Source organism: Pipistrellus hanaki (genome assembly GCF_964339955.1).
Source record: "Pipistrellus hanaki genome assembly, chromosome: 11".
Classification (NCBI taxonomy): Eukaryota; Metazoa; Chordata; class Mammalia; order Chiroptera; family Vespertilionidae; genus Pipistrellus; species Pipistrellus hanaki.
This window is the reverse complement of record NC_140513.1, coordinates 64,661,375-64,686,486: the sequence shown is the minus strand read 5'-3', so window position 1 is coordinate 64,686,486 and position 25,112 is coordinate 64,661,375. Positions and strand designations below refer to the sequence as shown.

Sequence of the window (25,112 nt, the reverse complement as noted above, 5' to 3'; positions counted from 1 at the left end):
TGGGCTGGGAGAGGCCAAGTCATGCATGTATGGCTTTGCTCTCCTCCCACTAACAGCAGCTGCCACCCCGCTAACGCCAGACTTCTGTGTTTCTACCCATCACTGGGATTAGCCACGGTATGCCTGCTGCTCAGGCAGGAATGCTCTGCTTCTCCAGTTCTCAGGGCTGCAGACACTGTGCTCTGTAACCGACACTTGCTGCTAGCGCTTTTGCTGGGGGCAGATGTGAGCTTTGGGAGGGTGAGGTAAGGCAAGCTCTAGGAAGGAGGGATGCAAGGAGGGAGGTTCTATGGCTTTGTTTAGTGCCTGGTAATGGCAGCTGCTGATCCACAGCTGCTGCAATTGTCTTGTGTCTGCCCATTACTGGGTTCAGCTGTCCTATGTGCGGGCCACTCAGGCAGGGATGTTGACTCTACCCCTCTACTCCTCAGGACTGCAGAGGGTGCCCACAGTGACCCCTATCTTTGTTTCTCTCCTCTCCCTCCTTCCCGTTAGCTCTGATTTGCCCACCTTCAGATGCTTTAATGCATGGATCTCTCAGACGTGTTTGTGTGTTAAGCAGGGAATCCTCTGTTTAATTACAGCTGCTCAACTTCTAACTCCAAGCAGAGAGATCAGAAGGACCTCTCGCAATGCCATGATGCTGACATCACCTTCCACATCTCCCTTTATATATTAAGAATAATAATCCTTGACCATATTTGTTGCAAATATTTTTCAAGTTATTTCCTGTTAACTTTGAAGTCGTTAAAAATCTATAGATTTCCTCCTTTTGTTTTATTCATTGCTTCAAAATTTAGAAATGTATTTTTCATAAAGATTTTTGACACATATGTTCTTGAATTTTCTTCTAAATTTTATGACTTAATTTTTTAATATCACTGCCTTAATTCATATGAACTGCTATGTCTACCAAATAATCAATTTTCCCAGGATTATATGCAGAATAATTATTTATTTCCTCACTGATAACTGATAAGAACTTCTAGGTTAAGATACCAGCCTTCTAGCAGGCCCTGGCTGCCCTCTCTTGTGTAATCTTGCAATTACTTCTGTGACTTTGGACTTAATTGTGTAACTTGCTTTGACTAATGTCCTTGTGACTACAAGTGAATGTATGCCAGTCCTGCTCTGGGCCTCAGTATATTGTGGGCTCCTGCTTGCCTTCGTGAGCCTGTGAAGAGTGGCTTTCTCCTCCACCTGGGCCCTAAGAGAAGCTCACAGGGAGCGGTGCTTCCCGGCTGCCCCGCGGATGTGCAGTGCAGGGCCAGCCGCTGACCAGCCCGGGGTGGATGAAGCAGAGCTGCCCCTGCACTCAGCTTAGATCAGCTGACCTCCCAGTCAAGTTGTAGACGTGTAAGAAATAAATTCTATTGTCGACTGCCATGGAGATGTTAGCGTTACTGGAAGAATTCTGGGGAAGAGTGAAAGGAGTATCAAACAATAGAAGAAAGAACAAAGGAGAAAAAAGGCACAGGCATTATAGAAACCGATACAGAGAGGGGGAGATAGTCAAGATATAAAATAGTTACTTGGGATTAAAAAATAAAAATAAAAAAGTAATAAGAATCCAGTGGTTAAAAACAATAAGAAACCTTAAAGTCAAATAAATACTTGCATTGACAAACTCTCATGGCAGAAATTCATGTGAATGTTTTCCCCTAAGACTTGAAGCTGGATTTAAACCCAGGCTGCTCACTCCAAGAAGTAAACAGGAAAAAAAAAAAAAAGGGGGTGGGGGGGAGAAAAGGGATTTTAAAAAATTTACCCTCACCCACCGAATAAAAAGCTTCACTGCAAAATCTATATTGTTTGAGTTTTCCTAAATATTCCTTTTAAATATTTTCTTCATTTATTTAATTACACACACACGCGAGACTTACACTCCAATATTTTGCACAGAGCAGAAAGCCCAGGTATTCGCTTTAATCTCTCACCTTCTGTTGAAATCAACTTGGATGGAATGATCAATCACAAGGTCGGCAGGGCAGATGGGGTTTATTTTCTCTGGATCTCCTCCTAACTTTTTCACAGCGTCACGCATCGCAGCAAAGTCTACCACGGCCGGCACACCTCTGAGAAAAGAAGGGATTGAGCAGAAGATAAATCTGTCAAGCATGTGTCACTGAGTTTTTTAGCTTTTGTCTCCACTGACAAAAAATTGGCAATGAAACTCTCATCAGGGGAGCGAACAATGACTTAGGAAAGTGAAAGTTTCTGACCACATTTCCTTGAGCAGAAATCACCTAAGGAGTAAGTGCTATGGCTGAGCCGTAGCTCTATGGGCAGTTTTATCACTGCATTAAAGTTAACAACCAACATGGTCTAATACTTTTTAAAGTGGGGGCCAGATCACGGTCCCTCAGAGAGCTGGAGGGCCGGACTATATGAACTACTAATTCCTACTGTAACACCTTGGCTGCGCTCACTGCCCAAAAAACCTGGCGGGCAGGATCAGACTCCCCTGGGGGCTGCATGTGGCCCGCGGGCCATAGTTTGAAGACCCCTGGTCTAAGGTGAGGAACTTTGGGAAAATTGTTGCCTAAAAACTCTGGAACTTTTACTGTCATGACTGTTTCCCATTCACATGGTAGGCTGACAAAGATCTAGAGAAAACATATGAACACAGATTCAACGTCAGACCAAACTTAAAGGAATGAATATAATTCAGAGAAATAGGTTATAAATCAAATGTATAAGTGAATCCTTCCTTTCAGTTAGTATATTAGAGAATAAAATTAAATTTGGGTATCTTCCTTTAGTAAAATAAAATTGGGCCTCCAGAAGGAGTAAATTAATATCATTTAAAAATAGAAAGGTAGTGAGTGCTATCTTAAAAAAGAGGCCGATGGGGAGCAAAGAATTCTGGAAACAGCAGGATGTGAACTGGGGCTTCACAGCAATAGGTCAGGCATTCTGAACTCCTATCACTCCTCACGGGACTGCACGTCAGTGTTCAACTGCACATCAATGTTCAAGTACAGTTGTTTGAACCTTGTCTCCTGAGTGGCAGGACGTGGGGGGGAAAGATTCTAAGATAGCTCCACTCCTATGTCTGTCCCCCTTCGCTGGTACGTTTAGGACTGCAGTCTTCAAGACCAAGGCAATGACCTTTGTCACTAGAAGAGGTGGAGGGAACACATCCCAGCTTGCCTGAAACAAGCCCTTGCTGCCTAGAATCAATAGCTCCCTTTTGTTTCCAAAAGTGTCTGGGTATGGGGTGATAAATTATATAGTCACTGTGGTTGGCTTTTTATTTAAAGCTTTCCTTAAAGGCTGACGAGGGAGGCAGGGAAGAAGAGAACGAAGGCTCACGTGAAATCCTGCAGGATGACCCGAGCAGGCTTAAATGGCACTTCTATGTTCTTGTGCTGCATGACATTCCAGTTTAGGATATTTTCAATGTCATTTTTCTTCACCAGAAATTCATCACAGTTCCGAATGGCTGCCTCCAGGAGAACTCTGATCGAAAATGGTAAGCGTCCTAGGATAAAGGAGAAAGCATAGCAAAACAAACAAAAATCATGAGACTCTTTATCTTAAGAGATCTTTAAAGTCCATCTCTATATAATTTACATATATAAAAGGCTAATATGTAAAGTTTCTCCTTGGGAGTTTGACCAGACCAGGAGTTCGGCCACTCGCTATGACGTGCGCTGACCACCAGGGGGAAGCACAGAATGAAGGAAGGCCCCAGCAGCTGGAAGAAAGGCTCTGGCAGGCAGCCAGAGGGCCCAATCAGCCCTGATGGCTGGCCCGGCCTAGCGACCCTACCCGTGTACAAATTTTGTGCACCAGGCCTCTACTCTTGATATAAGGCATTAGACTATTTTTCCAACAAGGAAAGAGGGTAAATGTAAACTGATTTTAAAAGTTTAAAATGTGAAGGTATTGAAGATATTGAATGGATTTAGGACAAATTCAGTACCAGAAAATACCCACACACTAGGCAAAAACAAAATATTACAGTTAATTCTTTCAGAATAAATGGTTGCCTCACAGATCATGAAAGAAATCAATGTAGATATTTAATGTATTATATGCTAGCAAATGAAACACACATACTCAGAGAAATATTTCTCATGAAAACTAATGTCCAAGAAATGAGAAAATAACTCTTTTACAATTATTATAATTAAGTATAGTAACATACATCTCTCCAAGGAAATAAAATCCCAAACAGCATATAGTATAGTAACTGGGATTTCTAGGATAAAACCATGGTAATTCATAAGAAAACTACTTTGCTCATTTAAAAAGGAAATGTTCTATCCTGAAATATGAAATTATTCCCCAATATTATCTGGAAAAGACAAGAGTATAAAGATAGAAAAGCACAGGATTTGGAATTAATCCTATTCTGTGTAACCACAAAGTTGTTATTTGACCATGTCATTGACTCTCTCTGGAATTCAGATTCCTCAGCACTTGTTGCACTTTATAAATATGATCTCTAGGGTTGTTACTCAGATTAAATGATATAATACGTATGCTCAAACACTCCATAACCTATAAAATGCTATGTAAATGCTACATGAATATCATCATTACAGTACTACTACTTAAAAATGAGCAATCCAAGGTGTGTGTGTATTTATAAAGCTTAACCCAAGACGTGTTCTCTGCTATGCCTTTTTCAACTCTCCTAAAAGCTAATTTATTACATAGCATAATTATTATGCAAATGAGATACCAACTGCTGCCAAAGCACTTACTTCATAGAGCCATGTACCTACCATATCTTGAATCGTCCAATTTATTCAAATTGAAGAATTTCTTTCCTGGCTGTGCAGGATCCAACGGCTCAGCGAGGTGTGCGAATGGGTTGCTCATGGTTCCTGCTGGCTATGTGTCCCTGAAAAGGAACAAGGACACTTAATTTCTACTCTCAGAGCTGGACCTCATTTTACTTGATGAGTGTTTGTTTCTAAAACAATTATGGTACACATTTATTTCAAGAAGTCATTCATTATCTTTTCAGAGAGGGAGGTGGGACGTAAATGAATACATGAATGATCTTAGCAAATAAAATGGGTTTCTGTGAAGCTATTGTGAAACCAAGCATTCACCTCTGAAGAGAGCATAAAGTCCCAAACTTCTTTTGTCTTCTTTCTACAATTTCCCAACATTTCCCCACTGATAAGAAACAGGAAGAAGTGAAATGAAGGATGTGTCTCATGGTAAATCCTGTTTATTTGAACAGACCTTTGAGCTGGACCCGTGACTCGCTTGACAGGTAATATTATGCAACTGTATAAAACGTGGACTTTGGAAATGGGGATTTAAAAGCCACTGCTTTCTGTTGTAAGTCTCTGCAGCAATGTAAGTAAATGACAAATGTGCTGGTCAAAGTGTCCCTGACTCACTGTTGTATCTGACAACAACAGAGTGTTCACAGCAGGGAATCTTTAAGGTAACACTGTGGTGGCATCAAGGTCCAAACTTCAATGATAGGTTTGCAGGAGACTCTCTACCCAGCACTGGGTAGAATGTCTCTTTTTATAAATTACTAGAGGCACAATGCACGAAATTCATGCACAGTGTCTGTGTGTGTGTGTGTGTGTGTGTGTCTGGGTCTGTGTGTATGCGTGTCCCTCGGCCCAGCCTATACCCTCTCCAATCTGGGACATCCCTCTCACAATCCAGGATGCTGGCTCCCAACCACTCACCTACCTGCTTGCCTGATTGACCCTAACCACTTCTGCCTACCAGCCTGATCACCCCTTAACCACTCCCCTGCCAACCTAACTGTCCTCCCCTGCCAGCCCAATTGCCCCCAACTGCCCTCCCCTGCTGGTCCAGTCAACCCTAACTGCCCTCCCTCGCCAGCCTGGTCAACCCTAACTGCCCTCTCTTGTCAGCCTGGTTGATGCCTAACTGCTCCCCTGCCAGCCTGGTCCCCCAAACTGCCCTCCCCTGCAAGCCATCTTGTGGTGGCCATCTTGTGTCCACATGGGGGTGGTCGTCTTGTGTGTTGGAGTGACAGTCAATTTGCATATTGCCTCTTTATTATATAGGATAAGCAGTGAACAAGGGAGGACATTGCTTGTGGGCTCCACACAGATAAACAGCGATTTCAATCATATCTACAACTTAGAGCAGAACATTTTGGGGTGAGCGACAGAGACTTGCTCTCTATTCCTATCCCTTGGGCAAAAATCCTTTAATGAATCCATTCCCCAACAGTCTTAATTTTAAGATACGAATAGTAACATTTTCCTAATTGATCCAAAAATTTTATGAGTAAATATTCAATGTAATTTTGAGATGACTAATACAAATGATCAACATATTGCTGTAAAATGGGGGGGGGAAATGTATAGCAAACAACTCTTTGTGGAGATAAAAAGTTACAAATGGGTCTTTTATCCAAAGACAGGTCCCTATCTTCATCAAGACATAAAAGGGACTGGTTCCTTTAAGAGGGACAGAGGTTTCCAAATTAGGTCGGGAAGGAGGACTCAGTGTTACCATAAACCCCTTTGCATGGTTTGTATTTTTAGCTGTGTACACATATAACTTTGAAATAGGGCTTTGTAAAATGCTGTGTACACATATAACTTTGACATAGGGCTTTGTATATCTACTGTGTTTAAAGTCCAGTGCTAGGTAGTTCTGGGGGAGGAAGCTGGCTGAGAAGCAGCCCCTGCCCTCCTGGGGCCACCAGCACGGGTGACAAGCCAGACACCTGATGGGGCAAGAGAAGCTGGAGGAGAGAGCGGGTTGGGTGCCAGCAAAGCCATTCTCCTGAGAAAGGCTTCTGTCCCCTGGTCCCCTGTGGGTGCTGTAGGAGCTGCCATCATGGGCGGAGGAAAGTATCTGCCTCAATTTGGGCCAATCCACTTCCTTCTTTAAGAATTCTGGAACTGAAACGAAGAAAAGCGAGCAAGGGACAATGGAACATACTCAACTGTGCTTATAAAAGTACGAGAGGCCCGGTGCATGAAATTCATGTGTGTGTGGGGGGGTGTCCCTCAGCCCAACTGCACCCTCTCACAATCCGGGACCCTTGGGGGATATCCTACTGCCAGTTTAGGCCCGATCCTGTGGGACAGTGGGACATCCCTCTCACAATCCAGGACTATTGGCTCTTAACCGTTCTCCTGCCTGCCTACCTCATCATCCCTAACCACTCTCTTGCCTGCCTCATTGCCCCTAACCGCCTCTGCCTTGGCCCCTACCACAGCAACTTCGTCAGGAAGGATGTCCAGAATGACATCTGGAAGGTTGTTCGGTTGTCCAGTCTAATTAGCATATTATGCTTTTATTATTAAATATGTGCCCTAGAATCTGCATAGAATTACCTGGGATCTTTCTTGTTAAATATGAGTATTTCTGAGTATCCCCCTTGAATTACCAAATCATAATTGAGTTATCATAATCATAACTCCCTGGGGGCAGGGAGTGTGTGTAGCAGGAATCAGTCTTTAATCTCCCAAATGTTTCAGACACATTTCAGTTTGAGAACCACTGGTGGACACTGTGGAGTAGGAACTTACACTTAGTTCAGGAGGCAGCGAGGTGCCAGGAGAGGTGTGTAAATGTATGGGGAAAAAAAAAAAAAAAAAAAGGAGGGCCAAGCTCAAAGGAGAGGGGGGTCACAATGCCTCCACGGCCCAGGCAGGGAACCTACCCAGAGCGGGCAGCAGAGGGCCGGCAGCCTGGGCAGTGTGTGCCCGTCTCAGGGCCGGCAGCCTTTTGGCTCCAGCCCCGGCCTGAGGTAGGAAGGCTGGATTTTTACATGCCCTCTCTTGACTTACAGATGTTGGTACATAACGTTTTATAAACTACTGTGTGTTGTGCCCCACAATGGCCAACCAAACAGGCTGTGGGCCCTATTTGACTGCTGATCCATCTGTGACCTGTGTCCCAACCTGAACTGACAGGTGCCCTGGCCAGGAGGGTAGCCAGACAGAGAAAAGTCAGGCAGGAAACTCGGGTGAAGGTGAGAAGCGGGCGCTGGACAGCGGAATCTGAAATGGAAGAGTAGTGGATGGAGCAAAAGCTGAAGAGGCAAAAGGCAGAGGAATGGCTGAGTGAATGGGAATCTCAGGGAGGAGAAGCAATACTACTGACCTCCGGGTGCCAAGGAGACACCGTGGCTTCAGTGTTTGAGGAGAGCGCGCGTTTAAGGTGAAGTAGAGCACAAAGTCAAGAGACTTGCCATTTATCCCACTAAATGAGGACCCCAACAGGAAGGATAAAACCATATGGATAGCCTTAACCGGTTTGGCTCAGTGGATAGAGCGTCAGCCTATGGACTGAAGGGTCCCAAGTTCAATACCAGTCAGGGGCATATACCTTGGTTGCAGGCACATCCCCAATAGGGGGTATGTAAGAGGCAGCTGGTCGATATTTCTCTCTCATCAATGTTTCTAATTTTCCTCCCTGAACACCCGCCTTCAGAATGTGGGGCTGCTGACCAGACAGTCACGTGGGACCGGCGAACGGTTCTTCTAGGAAAGGAATCCGAAAAGACACGCGTGACTGCATCGCAAGCCCTTCTCCCTATCTAGTTCACCCTCGAAAGTCAAGACAATTGACAACCGGTCGAGAAACAGTGTCTTTCAAAGCTAAGCCTTCCTGACTCACCAGCGAGGTGACGGATAAACTATCCCGGCCATCACAGGTGCATTTTGCGCCTGGAAGAGTGGGTATGGGGAAGAGAGTGTCAAACCCCGAATTTTTAAGTTAAATCATGGAACATATTAAATGTTAGGCACAGGGAGGCAGGTCTGAGATATTTAACAGATGAGCCATGCTCCCAGCACAAAGGTGGAGAGAGTCCAGAGCTGGGGTTCCTTCCCAACTACAGCCCGTCTTGCAGCCAACTGACCTTTTGACCTGCGGAGGCACCTTCTCCTGTGCCAGTGTGAACAGGCATTAACCCAACACCCACCCTAGGATTTGTGACTTCAGATGATAAGGACGTGTGAGTGGGAATCAGAGAATGCTGTCTTCTGCAAAGATTCCCCTGATGGGGAAAGCCAGGTCCTGAGGTCAGTGACTGCCTGGGGTCACAGGAAAATGGAAGAAACTAGCACTGATTTTCCCTCCAATGAAATATAGATTTCCTGCAGGGAAAAACAACTTAAAGTCCTTTAGAAGTAGAGGACTTCCTTAGGCATACCACAGTCCTCTGGCACTTTTAGTTCTATAATCATTTACAGAACCTTCCATGGGGTTCAGAATTCCAGAGGACTGACGGATAGCTAAGCTTTGGGAAAACAGCTTATGGTTAGGTTTTGACAGTCTGTCCTGAGCGAACAGTTTATTCCCAAGAATAAGGGCAAACCAACTTTATCAATAAAACATCAAACATACCACTCTTTACTCAGATTCAACATAAGACATGTGAGCCCGGACTCACACTTAGTGATAGTGTGAAATAGAAAAAGTTACAGAAAAGATATGTGTGTGTGTGTGTGTGTGTGTGTGTATGTATATATATATGTGTGTATATATATATATGTATATATATATGTATATATATCATATATAAACAAACACACACTAGAATCAAGTTTAAATCTAAAAACCTTCAAGACTCTTAGTATATATTTATTCACACACATATACCACTGTATTGAAAATGCATAGAAAAAGAAAGATTAAAGTTATCACTGATTATCCCTAAGAAGAAGAATAAATTCCATAAGGGGAAAGGGCTTTAACTTTTTACATTATACACGGCTAAATATAACCCAAATTCTATTTTTCATAAGCATGGGTTCATTTACTACTATTTACTATTTAAAGCCGAAGCAGCCATTTTCAATTTTCACATAAATATCTTCAGAGGATATTTCATACAGGAAGGCATAGTCTCTATAAAATGAGAATTTGACAGCTATGTCCTTTGAAAAGAAGATAAAACAGTTCTCAACGTTTCTGGAACTACAATATGTAGTTCTTTCTTTAATAATGTCTGATGAGGAGTTCTTTAAAAGTAAATCTGTTCCTATTATTTCTAGATAAACCCACCTTGCTCCCCAAAATGTATCCTCCATTCTCCACCAACGCAGTGAAGTGGCTCATGTTTCACTTCAGATGGACAGCTCCATCCTCACACAAGTCAATCCAAGCTGCACCCTCCTCTCCCCCAGCCCGTCCCCTCTCCTTCCCAGGGAATCCTAGCAGGTATAAACTTGCTGTTGAACCACATCTCCGATGGTAACTTTAAAAATATTACACTGAGAAACAGATGCTCATTGTAGAAATGCTAAAAAATGCAGCTAAACAAAAAGAAAAGCCAATCTGTATTATGGTTGCAGTTTCATTGAACACGATTTTAAAATGTATTTGAATTTCTTAACAAAATGGATCAGACTTCAATACACATTGTTCTGTAAGTTGCATTTCTTGCTCAGCAATAGACCACAAACATCTTTACAAGGCAATCAGATGACATTTTATAAAGTTCACATTGTTCTGTAAATTGCTTTTCTCATGCAGCAATAGACCACAAACATCTTTATAGGGCAACCATATAATATTTAATATCACTTTTAACTACACCATAAAAATCTGTCATTCAGATATATAACAATTGATTTAAATCCTTAATAAAATACACACGCTCCTCAACTTATGTTGAGGTTACATCCTGATAAAACCATTGCAAGTTGAAAAAAATCCTAAGTCGAAAATGTACTTAAATATGTCTAACCTACTGAATAACATAGCTTAGCCAGGCCTACAGACATGCTCAGAACACACACACTTGCCTACAGTTGGGCAAAATCATCACATTACTGCTGCCCGGCATCATGAGACAGTATCATATTGCATATTGCTAGCTAAGAAAAAAAAATCAAAATTAACAATCCAAAGTACAGTTTCTACTGAATGTGTATGAGCTGGTAGGTTGTTTCCAAATATTTACATTCGAACAATGCTACAGCCTCTGTATGCATTTCTTTGAACAGGTTCTTAATCCATTTCCTTAAAATAAACTCGGAGCTTTCAATTCTAGAAGCAGGACTGCGGGAGGAGGCTCTGCCCGTCTCCCCTGCCACACGGCACCCGGGAGCTGCGAAGGCCGTTCCAGGTTTGGGACCCTTGTCTGAGGCCGCGACTGGAGTTGCCTAAGCCAGGCAGCATAATTTTCCATTCTGCCATTTGCCAAATTGAAGGGTTAAAAAGCGAATCTTGGGTATTCCTCTAATTGCTAGTGAAGATGAATACTTTTCTGTCTGTCTGTTAGACATCTGAATTTCGTCTCACGTAAACTGCGTGTCTGCCAGACAGGCCAAATTGAGTGCCACTGAGATGGCCTCCGGAGAGGACTTGTCTGAGCTTACAATGTGGAGGAGACTCTAACCCCGGAGAAGCAAAGACTGCCCTGGGCCTCTCTCTGATCTTCAGACTTACAGTCTACAAGATTCCCCTTCACGTGAAGGGTGGGCCCTGAAACCCGATGCACAGTATCAGCCCATGCTCAGTACATCGTGAACCTAGAGGGGGAGAGCAGGGTAAGTGGTCCATTAGCTTAAGTCCCGGGCACAATCCCCCTTTGGTCAGTGGGCTTTGCCATCTGTAACCAAACTGAAGGTCCTCGCCCAGGCAGCAGTCTTGCCCGTGGGCCTTCGGAGGGAGCCTGGGTACAGCATGTGGGCAGAACACTGCGACACCATCACGCTTGCTAGAAGACCACCCCAGACCCTATGCCCGGGCCTCAGTGAACGCCATGCAGTGATGGGTGTTGGCACAGCCAGATCTGTAGAGATGTTTGGAACAGTCGGCTGACTTTAGCCAAACTCCAGCGATCAGATGAAATAAGATTCACTTCTTCAGATCATTTCCTGCCTTTGGAGAATGTGAGTCCAAGACTTGGCTGCCCCTGCTGTCAAAAGTTGGATCCTCTATGTTGCCAGGGACATAGAGAGAGGCATAGAGATGAGTGGGCCCCACAGCCAACCCCAGGCTTTCCATGCACCTGTGGGAAGGAGCAGAGGAGAGGAGAGGAGTGACCCTGAGCAGCAGGACCCGGTCAGCAAGGGGTGGGAGGATAGAGCTAACTGGGGGGCAGGGGGCTTAGGAGGTACAGAGTGTGCATATATGTCAGTTTCCAGGAGAGCAGATTTTTAAAATTTATGCAAACAACAAAAAGAGTTCCTTCTGTGTTTCATGTGGTTTACCCACTTCTCTTCCTCTCTTCTCACTCTCCTGAAAACACCCACCTGAATTATCATGGCTTCCAACTCCCAAGTCCAATATCACTACATCTCTAGAGTTCAATTCAGTTCACTATAAAAATCAGATATGCCGCTTTGTTTGTTTGTTTGTTTGTTTAAAGAGAAATTAATTGGTCCCACTCCTAAACTGACGGTCATGTATCAGAGTGTCATTCTACTTATAAACAACTTTTTGACAAAAGTGAGATTCCAAGGATGTCTATGTGAGCATAAACAAGACCGAGGTCAGGACCGCTCAGGCCAGCAAACCACCACAGCCTGCTAACTCGGTTCTTTCGCCAAGCAGGGAGCTAGAAATCACTTGCTTGCAGATGCATCTAGGAAACTGGAGCAGCCCAAATAGCTCTGAATTTTTCCAGAAACCAGATTATCTCTTTGATCTTCTTAGAATCATAAAAAGTAATTTAAAAAACACACAAACAAAAATAAAACAAAAATCTCTTAAATGTGATACTTGTGATCAAAAGAATTTTGCAAGAGAAGTGATAAGAACCATTGCCTGTTTTGGTAGAGAATGAGAAAGAGAAAAGAGAAAGAGGGAGTTGGAGAAAGAAATGCACTTTACTCTTTAAAAATGAACATGAGTCTGCCTTCTATATCAGAAAGCTTTGCCATCACATAACGGCTTGTCTCTTTTTGCTAAATTTTTAAGTTAGTTTGTTTTCTACTTGACAATCAACCAGAATGCTCCACATATATTCCTAGGCCTTTTAAAGAGTTACAACAGCTTTTAAATGATACAATTTCATTTCAATAAGCCATATGACCTTTCTGTCCCTCAGTTTCCTAATCTGTAACATAAGGTTAGTTGATGATCTAAAAAGGCCTTTCCAAATGAAAAAAAATTCCGACTTATTTATTCAATACATATTTATAGTATCCATATGCCAGGAACTGTTTAGGCAGTAGGGATACACCCAGGAACAATACTAACAAAGTTCCTGCCCTCATGGAGCTCCCATCTTAGTGGAAGGAGAAAAACTAACTAACTAACTAAATAAGTAAGTAAATATACAAACCAAGTCAGAGAGGGAGCAGCTGTGTGGATAAAGCGGGGTGAGAGCAGTGGGGAGTGTTGGCCTTGAGGGACGTCAGGAGATTAGAGCAGGCCTCACTGACATGGAGCCACAGCAGCAGAGCCTTGAAGGAAGAGAGAAAAGTCACATGCCATCTGGAGGAGGGGTCAGGTCATGTGCCAAGGCCCTGAGGTAGGCCTGAGAAAGGCAAGAAAGAGTGCAAAAAAAGAGGTCAAAAGGAGAGCAGAGAGGACACTCCAGTGATTTTGACTAAAGACAAACTACAGAGTACTCTCCTAGCTTTATGTTTGGTTAAACTGCAGGTTTCCAACATCTGAATTTGTTCAAGTTGGGTAAGAAATCAGCCTGTAATATAAAAAGTGGCTACTTCCTCAAAACGAGCCCTTCTGCTTCTGAACTTCGTCGTTAAGTAACACTGGAAATTTCCAGGATGTATCCTAAAATGATCGTGACTCACTCGGCAGACGTGCACAGCCGCTGCCAAAGGCAGGGGCCAGGATTGGGGGCCAGGCAGTGGCTGCTGCACCCCTCATCCAGCAGCCCCTGCTCTTTCTTTCAGGCCAGAAAGGAACACCCCTGCCCCTTCGAGGCTCCCGAGTTCTAGGTTGCGACCGAGGCGGCACAATATCATAGCGATTCCCAAAGGGGAGAGGCTCGCCCGACACAGCCTTGAGGCTCACTGTATACCAGGCATTAGCTCCAACTCAAAGGACGGAATAGTGGGCTACTATAAGCAGCGTTTCCCCCCAAAGTCTTGGTGAACTTGAGGATTTATAATTCCAGAGATGCATCAAGAAAAGAAAGGCATCTTGGGGTCAGGAAACATTTGGCCGGGAAATAAAGGAAGAAGCTGGACAGGCCTCCTCAGAACCAGGGGTCCTGACCCGGCCTGGGCTCTGCTCCCGACCTCCTCCTTTCCTCGTTATGGCCAGTCCTCAGCCCTTCCTAGGACGTGGGTCCCCTCCCCTGCAGCATCCCCGTCACCAGGGGGCGTCCAAACGACGCGTGCAGAGACCCCCACCAAGGCCTGCCGCACCCCAGTCCCGGGAGCAGGAGTAGGGGACAGGCAGCTGTGCTGTCAGAGCGTCACAGAGCACGCTAGTCTGCACCCTTTCAGCCTGGTGTCCTCAAGCTCCCACACTCGTTTCAGATTCCTGAACTTGTCCAGCTCAGACTTGAGGAAGAGTGTCACCCCAGAGGCTGCGGGCAGGGCTGCCTCAGTCCCCCAGGACAGCATTTATCTCCATGACTGCACCCAGTTTCAGCAGTCACCCGCCCCCACCCACCTCCACCCACCTCAGAACTGCGTGGACTCAAGAATGATGACTCACATCGAAACTGGTTTGGCTCAGTGGATAGTGCGCCAGCCTGCTGGACTGAAAGGTCCCAGGTTCGATTCCGGTCAAGGGCATGTATCGTTGGTTGCAGGCACGTCCCCGGTGGGGGGTGTGCAGGAGGCAGCTGATTGATGTTTCTCTCTCATCGACGTTTCTAGCTCTCTATCCCTCTCCCTTCCTCTCTGTAAAAAATCAATAAAATATATTAAAAAATAAAAAAGAATGATGACTAACGATAGTCATGCTCCCAGAAGCATGAGGTATAAACCGTGTGCTTATTGGTTTTCCAGAAGAAAGGCAGCTGATGGGAAGGACCCGATCTCCTGGCTTCTGGCCCCACAGCAGCCCAGCTGCGTGGTCAGGAGCTGAGGTGGGAACCAGGTCCCAGGCCTGCTGCAGGGAGAATGGAACTCAAGCCGAGTCCACCCCCGACGGGAAGGCCCAGCTCTCAAGCCCTGTGCTCTGGTCCCCTCAGGGCACCACCGCACGGTGGCATGAGATCCACATGTAGAGGCCCCCTTACTGGGTCAGCGATGGGACAAGTAACGGAGTGGCATTAGCCAGGACACATCTGGGGCTGAACTGTTCGGGAGACGGGCCCGGTGTGGGTTCAGGAGCTCAGCGAGGACATTTATGGACCGAGCACCAGGACACGGGGGAAAAGGCCCCTCGCGCTGCGGCCACACACAGACCGGCCGGCCGGGAGGCGGTGGCAGAGGGAGGGTGGTGAAGGAGCCTCCGGGAGACCTTAGCCTGCCTGGGAGCTGTGAGGAAGGCCTCCAGCCACGGCGACACCTCGCAGGAGCCTTCCAGAAGGACGCAGCGGGACGGAGTCAGGCAGAGAAACCGCGGGCAGACAGCAGCCTGTGCAGAGGCCCTGGAGGAGGGCCCTGTGGGAATCCTCGGGTACACGCTGGGCAGGGCCGAGAGGAAAGGAGGGCAGGGGCCACATCACGAGGGACGTCACAGACCGTTCGGATTCATCGGAAGACAAGGATGCACAGTAAAGGGTGCTAAGCTGCAGTCTCCTGATCTGCCTGTCAGAGATCAGCCTGGTAGTGGCGGGGACTGACTCAGGGCAGTGGCAGGGAGGCAGATTAAGGTGCTACTACAGTCACGCCAGGAAAAGAGAACAGAGTGTCTCTCTCTCTCTCTCTCTCTCTCTCTCTCTCTCTCCCTTTCTCCCTCCCTCCCTCCCTCCCTCCCTCCCTCTGCCTTTAAAAAAAAATATTTTTATTGATTTCAGAGAGGAAGGGAGAGAGATAGAAACATCAATGATGAGAGAGCATCATTCATCGGCTGCCTCTTGCATGCCCCCCACTGGGTATCTGAGCCCACAACCTGGGGCGTGTGCCCTTAACCAGAATCAAACCCAGGACCCTTTAGTCCCCAGGCCGACGCTCTATCCACTGAGCCAAGCCAGCCAGGGCCAGAAGCTCTCTTTTTGAGTTAGACAAGTTCAGGATCCCAGGAAGAGTGAGGAAAGCAGGATGGACGCAGGGTGAGCCCTGAAGACAGAGCGGTGGGGAGGGCGCCTGAGTCCCTCCCGTGGGCATGCTGGCAGGACCGATGACTAACGTGGGAACCTGGATGTTGGGGTGGATTTGGGGTGATGACATCCAGCAGGCAACTGCATACCTGGGCCTGGAGCTCAGGAGCCCGGGGCTGGAACAGAAAACAGAACAGCAGCAACCACCAGGCATGATGCCATGAGCGCCACATCACTCCACCAGCACCGGGCCTGATGGCATGTGCTGGGAGCCTGCGGGGAGCCAGGCGCCTCACCCTCATTGTGTAACCTGGTCTCTCAACAACTGCGTGAGAGAGCCATTGCCATCCCATGGTACTGAGGATCAGGGCGGTTCAGTAACTTGCCAAGGTCTAGTGACTGGTACCTGGCCAAGCTGGGCGTCAGACCGAGGCCCCCTGGTGCCAGGGCTGCCCACGTGACAGCATTTTACAGTCACTCTTCACGTAAGGACTCAAATTAGCCAAGTGGAATGAAAAAATTAAATCTCACATTACAACGATCCTCAAACTCAAAGGTACGCATGTGAGGACTAGCTAGTCACCTCTATCTCCTCTAAATCATCCTTAACTTGGACAACATTTATATGATAGATAACTTTCATTTTTTTTAAATGTATTTTATTGATTTTTTACAGAGGAAGGGAGAGGGAAAGAGAGTCAGAAACATCGATGAGAGAGAATCATCGACCATCTGCCTCCTGCACACTCCCCACCAGGGATGTGCCTGCAACCAATGTACATGACAGGAATCAAACCCAGGACCTTTCAGTCCGCAGGCCTACGCTCTATCCACTGAGCCAAACCGGTTTCAGCTATGATAGATAACTTTTAAAGGGTGGGCTGCTGTCAACAGGATAGGCACCACCAGCACAAATAAAGTAACTCATTCCTTACCTGGGCAAACAGGGTTTTATAAAACCTACCACCCTGAAGGCTAACCCTGAGGCAGGCCGGGCCCCACCATATTACACCACTGTACCTTTGGTACGTCTGCCCTGTGCAGCTCTTGTGCAGAACAGACCGTCAGCAATGATTTTTCACCCCTCCCCGCCCAACTAAAAATCCAAACCTGGCAACTAGGCAGGAGGGCACTGTCTTACACTGACGCAGCTTCTCTGTGAGCGATGCCATGGCGTGAACTGTGCTTTGTAATGTCACAATAACTGTCTGAAAAGGAGGGTGAGGATAAGGAATAATGAAGTGCTCCGTAAACATCTGCTTTTGCAAATCACACTGTCCAAACATGGACTTGCCCAGAGTCATCTGAGGTCAAGAGCGGAATGAGACTCACACCAGCACGCATGCACTGGCCTTGCTAACTCATCAGAGAAGGTGGATAACTTTTAAAGCAAAGACTAGAGCAGAACACAAGGAACCTGAGAAACGATGGGCTCAGAGAGTGTGATGTCCCTTTAGTAGCTAGATCGCATTAAGGGACACATGCATATTTACCTCAAGAGCAGCGTATGTCTCCCAAAGACATACAATGCTCAGAAAGATAGTTCCCTGACTTTGCATGTTTGCAACATATAATCTCAAAGCCCTCTGGTTTCCAATCAACACCAAAAATCAGACTGCCACTTTCTAAAGGTAAGTATTCAAGATTCACTTACCTCCCTAAACCTCAGTTACTTCTATGCAGATTTAAGGTAATGATACCTGGCCGGCACGGCTCTGCCCAGCTCACAATGGCTGCTGTGTAACGAAACAAGACAACAGAGGGAAGCACAGTGCACGCTGGGAACTCAATACCTGTGACCTACTGTTATTCATGAGATTGCTCTCCACTTACTTCCCGGGCAGGGGGATTCTAAACATGGCCTATTTCTTTACTGGACATTTAAATCTATATTTTAAAACACTATGGATACTTTAAAATCTAGCCAGAGCCACTCTTATCTACTAAGGAAAAACATTATAAAACCAAAAAAAACTAAAGGCTCCAGATGTGTATTTGCAAAAATGGTAACAGACCAAATTGAAGTCTTTTTATCACAATTCTTTAACACGTTTTAAAATTAGGTGGCATTAAATGTTCTTGGTACTAGGCAGGGTCTGTGAATTTTTCTTTCAATGTGATGCATTTCTTTTATTATATAATAAAAAATTTCCCACCTTCGCTGGTTTGGCTCGGTGGATAGAGCACCGGCCTGAGGACTGAAGGGTCCCTGGTTCAACTCTGGTCAAAGGCTCATGCTTTGGTTGCCAGCTCCTGGCCCTGGTCGGGGGCATGTGGGAGGCAACCAATCGATGTGTCTCTCTCACATCGGTGTTTCTCTCTGTCTCTCCCTCTCCTTTCCACTAGCCCTATAAATCATTGGAAAAAATACATCCTTGGATGACAATTAAAAAAAAAAATTTCCCTTCAATGAACTTGATTCCAATTAATGTAGCATCTATTCTTTGAGCATCTCCTTTGCATTAAGCACTGCTAAGTAATACAGAAGATAAGAAAAACACTTCTTTGCTTCAAACAAATCTAACCAGAAGACTAAGATCAGCACACAAATCGCTAAAGCAGGATAAGGATTATGAGAAAGTCACCTGAGAGACAGCGGTAGCCAGGGAGAAAGGCTTTGCAGGGAAGTGGGGAAAGAAAGAGGGAAGACACATGCACACGGACGAGCAAAAGCAGCCACAGAGAGCGGGACAGCACAGCAGGTACTCAAGGTCCACCCGGTGTCTGAGCGGCGCTGACCCTGGGCAGAGGAGTTTAAAGATTTGGCTACAGCAGTCAGCCCCTGCTTGTTACTAAAATGACACAACAAAGAAGAATGTTTTCTGTTAATTTATACAGGTGAAAATGAAGATGTCAGAGAGAAAAAGGAGTATACACTGAGTGGTCAGATTATTATGACCTCTGGATGCATAATAATCTGGCCACTCAGTATACATATTATATTAGAGGCCCGGTGCGTGAACCTGTGCATGGGTGTGGTCCGGCTAGCCTGGCCAGGAGCAGGGGACATGGGCGGTTGGCCAGCCTGCCTGCTGGTCGAACTACTGGTCTACTGGTCGAGGGGACAATTTGCATATTAGCCTTTTATTATATAGAATATACACTGAGTGGCCAGATTATTATGCATTTAGAGATCGTAATAATCTGGCCACTCAGTGTATATGAAACAAGATTGGCCAAATGTTAACGTTCCTCTTGGTTGAAGCTGTAGGTTTCTATTCTCCACTTCGTATGTCTGACGTGTTCCATTAAAAATGGCCGAGAAAGACATGTAGGCCAGGCGACCAAGGGAGAGAGAGGGTCAGCTGGTGGCTTCTCAGTTGATGTGTTTATGCAGAACTTCCCCGCCTCGGGGTCACCTGGAGGGACAGGGTGGGTGGGGGCTGGAGCCCACTCCACGGGGAAGCAGCACGCGTGACAGCGGCCTGGCAGCGGGCCTGCTTTCGGTTCCCCAGGCCTGGGCCTCGGCCCCGTCTCCCCACTTCCCACGGGGAGGAAGGGCCGTAAGTGTGTCTAAGGCAAACGCAGGCTACCGGTTGTTCTCCTACTAGGTGTACAAGTAACTATGGGGCGTATTTTTGGTCCTGTCCAATTTATTACTTGTCATATCCAATGTCATACGTTTTTAATACCAGCTAGAAAGCATTGATAAGCAAAGGGAAGACCACTGAAAGCCAGCTTACTCCAGAACGCAGAGAAAAGCCCTCGGTGCGTGGCAGAGCCCCTGCCTCGGTCCACGCGTGTGCACACCCACACATACAGGCACATGCTGCCTCTTCTTGAAAAGCAGGATCACAGGGAAACATTCTTGGGTAATATGTTTTTTTATTAAACTGTACTCCTGGCTACTCCGTGACACAGCATTTACAACACCACCGTAAAGGCTGCACGACAGTCCAGTAAGGAACCCTTTGACCTGGGGCTTAAATCTAACGCTGCTGTTTAATGAAATCTTCCGGCCTGAGAGGCGGTCTGTCGAGATTCCTTTGCGTTAACATATACCCGTAGCGCACACCCTCGTTCAGAACCATGATGTGACAATCAACGTGGCTTTCCCTATCGGGGGAGAGGAGGCTGCTGTGACATTTTTACTGGAGAAATAACTATCTTCTTTTTTAAAATACAGGTTGTTGGGATTCTCGTTTTCAGTTTTGTTTTCAGGCTGTAAAAGCGATACTCGAACACTGCAGGGCAGGCTGACCTGGTATCACCAAATGCAACAAGTAAACGCCCACTGTCTTCTTCCACCCGTTCCACACTCACTGTAACTCCCATAGTTCGGTATATCTGTCTCCCAAACACCGATATGGCAAATTTAAATAGACAAAATAGGTAAGCATTCACCCATAAGACTTAGGTACATATGCAGACACACAAATGCCCACATACACATACATACACACAATGTACATTTAGAGTGTATAACATATGTACAAATAATAAAGAGTTTTTCTTTTTGTTTTCTTTTTTTAATCCTCACCAGAGGATATACTTTTATTAGACTTTTAGAGAGAAAGGAGGAGGGTCAGGGGAGAAAGAGAGAGAAACATCAATCAGTTGCCTCCCATACACACACGCAGTGAATGGGGATCCAACTCACATCCTAGGGATGTGCCCTGGCTGGGAATCGAACCCCTGCAACCTTTTGGTGTACAGGATGACGCTCCAGCCCACGAACACCTAACACTCACACTGCTGGTCCCCCATCCCAGCATGTCCGAGATGGCTCCAGAGAGCCAGCTGGGAACAGACACCGCCTCCCCTCCTCCACCCAGGGCTGTGTCCTCAAAACTTGAACACACTTGGCCTTCCTCTCAATAGCCTCCTGTGGATTCTTCTTTGATCCTAAGTCCTTTGCAGCTGTCACTCTAGCCATGTCTGTCTTGGAATATCAAGTCCCTAATATTCACACATAACGTCCTAAAGGATTTCCTTTTCTATGATGCTACCCTCAGGAAGCACGGCTCCTTGTTTCGACATTCCAGCACAGGGGTCAGCAACCTGAAGCTTAGCACCTGTTTTTATAAAAAAAAGTTTTACTGGAACTCAGCTGTGTCCATTCACTCACAGATTGCCTCTGGCTGTTTCCACACTACAACAGCAGAGCTGAATAGTTGCAACAGAGACAGGAGAGCGCACAAATTGTAAAATGCTATCTGACCCTTTACTGTAAAGTCTGCTGACCTGTATTCTAGAATATAGTGAACACACACTATTTTTTTTCCCTATCAAAAATTTGGAGAACTTGAACCATGCACCCCAAGTCCAGCATTTTTGTCCTGGCTAAAGAGTCTGTTTTTTATTAAAATAAAGAGGAAAATCACCGGGCTCTGACACAGCAACGGTGAGCTGGTAAACCTTTAACAACCTGCAGAGTGGGGGAGCGCTGGCCTCAGAGCAGATCTCCGTGGTGTAAACACACGGATGATGGCGTACTTCACGCTAGAACACGGGATGCCACTGGAACGGAGCTGGAAGACATGCACACAAACACTAGTGCCACAACCAGCTCCAGCAAAACACCGGCTCCTCCAGAATCTGCAGGTCCCGACCTGGGACACCAGGGGCCCAAGCTCTCACTTCAAAGGCGAGGAGACCGAGGCCCCCAGAGAGGAAGGGCCTTGCGGGGCTGGGCCAGTGGCTGAGCCAGGCTGGAGCTCCTTTCCTGCAGAGTCCGGCTGCCTCGCAGGGGTGACTTCCTCCATGAAAGAGTGGAGGAAGGCAGGCGAAGGAAGTTCTTGGCTAGGAGCGTGGCCATAAACGTTGGTTTTATTAGGATCTTCTCAGCACCTGCTCTGAGCGCACACCCGGGAGGGGACTGTTCTCCACACGGGACCATGGCTCCTGGGGACACTCTGTCTCTATGAACCAGCAGTTCCCCGAGGAACCACCAGCCAGAAGCTCCGCTAAGACGGGGCCCACATCTGTTTTTGCTCCTACTTTTTCCAGAATCCAGCGCGGAGCTGGGCACGGGCTGGGGCAAGGGAAGTAGGTCGATAAATATCTTTATACCAAGAACAGAGCAGACGCTCAGAGGTGAATCCACTGGCTGCTCCCATCAGTGGAGAGTGTAACCACAGATGCAACCGCCCGTGTGTCTGCGACCTTTCCGAAGGGGGGCAGCAGCCCGGAGCACAGAGGCCCTGTGGATGCAGGAGCGGGAGGACGGGCAGACGTAGAGAACTACTTGTCTGTGACGTATGGAACTTCTACCTGAACCTGTGCTGACCCAACTTGACGTGGAGGCAGTAACCCAGAGAGGGGTCCCACCTACCACGCACCAGGAAGGATGCAGGAAGGGCCTCTCAGGCACACACCTCTGCCAGCGGAAAGTGCAAGAGCACCGAGACTGGGGAGTGAGGTCCCAGCAAACTCCAGGCCATGCAACGGCAAACAGAAACGCACACGGAGAAAGCAAAGACAAAAGCACCGGGCATGCCTGTTCTTTGGGGAAGAACTTCTGGTATCAGTCACACAGACCCCTGCACGCTCGCCACAAGCTCCGGGTGGGCTCTGCTCTGGACCCTAGGTCCTGTCGGACCCGGACTGCTGCCATCCGGATGCAGACAGCTCACTCTGCAGGCACAGAAACAACCACGTAAAAGCCCACTGTCCCCTTCCACTCGTTCCACACTCACTACAGCTTCCATAGTTCTGTATATCAGGACTCCAGGACTCCAAACACTGATAAGGCAATTTTAAATAGATGGAATAGGTAAGCATACACCCATATGACTTAGGTACATATATATAGACACACAAATGCCCACATACACATACATGCACACAATGTACATTTACAGTGTATAACATATACATATAATGCGAATTTTTATTTTTGTTTTCTTTCTTAAATCCTCACCCAAGGATATGCTTTTATTGACTTTTAGAGAGAAAGGAGGAGGGGTAGGGGAGAAAGAGAGAGAGAGAAACCTCAATTAGTTGCCTCCTATACTCACATCTTAGATAGACATGGCTAGAGTGACAATTGCAAAGGATTTGGGATCAGAGAAGAATCCACAGTAAGCTATTGGAAGGAAGGCCCACTATGTTGACGTTCTGAGCCACCTGTGAGCCTTGCTGAGTCTCCAGGCGGCCAGCAGGGCTCACCATCGCTGATGCAGGGCCCCAGCACTTGGTCACAAATAGCAAGCAGAGCTTAAGGCTGCCCATGGCATGGGCTGGCGTGCGTTCCCTTCAGAGGCAGGATCGCAACAAGCAGCCGGGCCAGTGACTGCCGCCTCGGAGGCATTTCCCACAGCAGGGTTCTCAGCGTTCGGAACCGGGCAGTCTAGGAATCCACAAGGTCAACACCAGTTTTGTAATAACACCGAGAGGCCAATGGCTTTCTCACTCTCACGTTTTCAGGAGTATACACTGGGAGGTTCTGCAAGGCTACATGACACGTGATATTGCAACAGACTGGATGCAGAAGGAGATAGGAGAATCCAGCTGCCTGCTATGAAACCTGACATCAAAAGGATTTGCAAAAATGTAACATGCCACTCACTCTTCTCAGTAACAGTCTGTTTTGGACAACATGGCTACTTTCAGAAAGAAAAAAAAAAGTTAGGCTAACTATCACAGGACCACTATGGTTTTAAAATAAAGTAAAAATTCCTGTTCTAGATGGTCAATATCGAAAAATATAACCCATATATACACGAAAGCTCCTGAGTATACACTCATATTTAAGAGTGTAAAGGGGTTTTGGGTCTCCCCAAAAGTTTGAGAACTGCTTTCCCAGAGGCCCTGTCGCCCGGAGCTGCGCGCGGTACACGGTGCAGGAGGGAGACATGCCCCTGCGGGCCGGTGGCTGGGGGAGGCAGCCCGTGCTCCCCCCTGGTCTCCGAACCTCTCAGGACGTGCTCCGTGCCAGCCCGTCCATCTTCCCCCGAGGGCTGCTTTCCCCTGGCCCTTTTTCCCCTGCCACTTGGTGCGGACTGCCGATCGGCGGCACCCGGGGAGGATGGCCCGGTCCGGGCACCGGGGCCCGGCGAGGCCTACCCGGAGGCCGCACACGCTCCGCGGGGCCGGGACCGCCAGCCCGGCCAGGGCTCCCGGCGGCGCGCACACCGGGCAGCGGGGCGGGGAGGCCGTGCCAGCCCCGGCCCTGCCCCCCGTGCCGCGCGGGCCGGGGACGCGGGGCGGAGGTCGGTCCCCGGGAGGACCAGTCCCCGGTCCTCCCCGCGGCCTCCGGACTCCCCGCCCCGGGCCGCCGGCGCCGGAGAACCGCTCGGGAACGTGGCCCGGGCGCCGCGGAGGGGCCCGCGGGCTCCTCCGGGACCGGGCGCGCTCCCCGGGCCGCGGGCCGGCGGGCGGGACTCACCGGGCTGCTCCGAGGGCTGGGGCCAGGCGGACACCACGCCGCTGCGGCCGCTCCTGGCGCTGCGGGCGGCTTCCGCGAGCTGCCCGGGTCCACCCGCTGCACCTCCCGGCCCTCCCCGCGCCGCCCGCCGCCAGGGGGCGGGGCGGGGCGGGGCGGGCCCAGCGGGGCCCGGGGTAGGGGGGGTCCGAGCCGGGCCGGAGGGCGGGCGGAGTCTGCCCGCTCCGCCCCGCCCCGCGGACTTGGCCTTGGGACCGGGTGGCTGATGGGCGGGCGCCGCCGGGACCCGCCCTCCCCGGGGCCCGGGCCGCTCGTGCGCGACCAGGGCCTGCACCCAGGCGACTTCAGCCGCTTTGGGGCCTGGAGGGCCACTGCCAGGCTCGCGCGGGGAAGTGAGCCAGGGGGTGGGGTTGGGGGTGGGGGGTGGGGGGTAGAAATGCAGCTTTAAAAGTGATTTGGCTGCAAAACCACCCTAAGGCTCCACTATCTGGCTGCTGGGTAGGTGTGATCTCGCTCCTCCCCCGCCTCCTCCCACTCCGCCTCTCTCTCTCTCTCTCTCTCTCTCTCTCTCTCTCTCTCTCTCTCACACACACACACACACACACACACACACACACACACACGCCTTCATTCCTTGCCAAGCTTCATTCCTTGCCAAGCGTGCCAAGTGGGCCTCGGGGTCATGCAGACTTGATAGGGAAACTTCAAGGTTTCCATGGTTACAAA

The 25,112-nt window shown here is 47.9% G+C and overlaps 1 protein-coding gene across 1 annotated transcript in view; it reads right to left on the bottom strand.

Moving 5' to 3' along the window:
- ACO1 (aconitase 1) overlaps positions 1–24,535 on the bottom strand; it is a 61,107-nt gene extending 36,572 nt beyond the window's left edge. The window contains exons 1-4 of the mRNA XM_084898948.1: positions 24,390–24,535; positions 4,737–4,855; positions 3,316–3,484; positions 1,938–2,075 (exon numbers count right to left, since the gene is read on the bottom strand). Coding sequence (XP_084755074.1) covers positions 1,938–2,075; positions 3,316–3,484; positions 4,737–4,833 — 404 coding nt within the window. The 5' untranslated portion in view covers positions 4,834–4,855; positions 24,390–24,535. The remainder of the gene's footprint in view (positions 1–1,937; positions 2,076–3,315; positions 3,485–4,736; positions 4,856–24,389) is intronic.
- Positions 24,536–25,112: the final 577 nt, after the last annotated feature.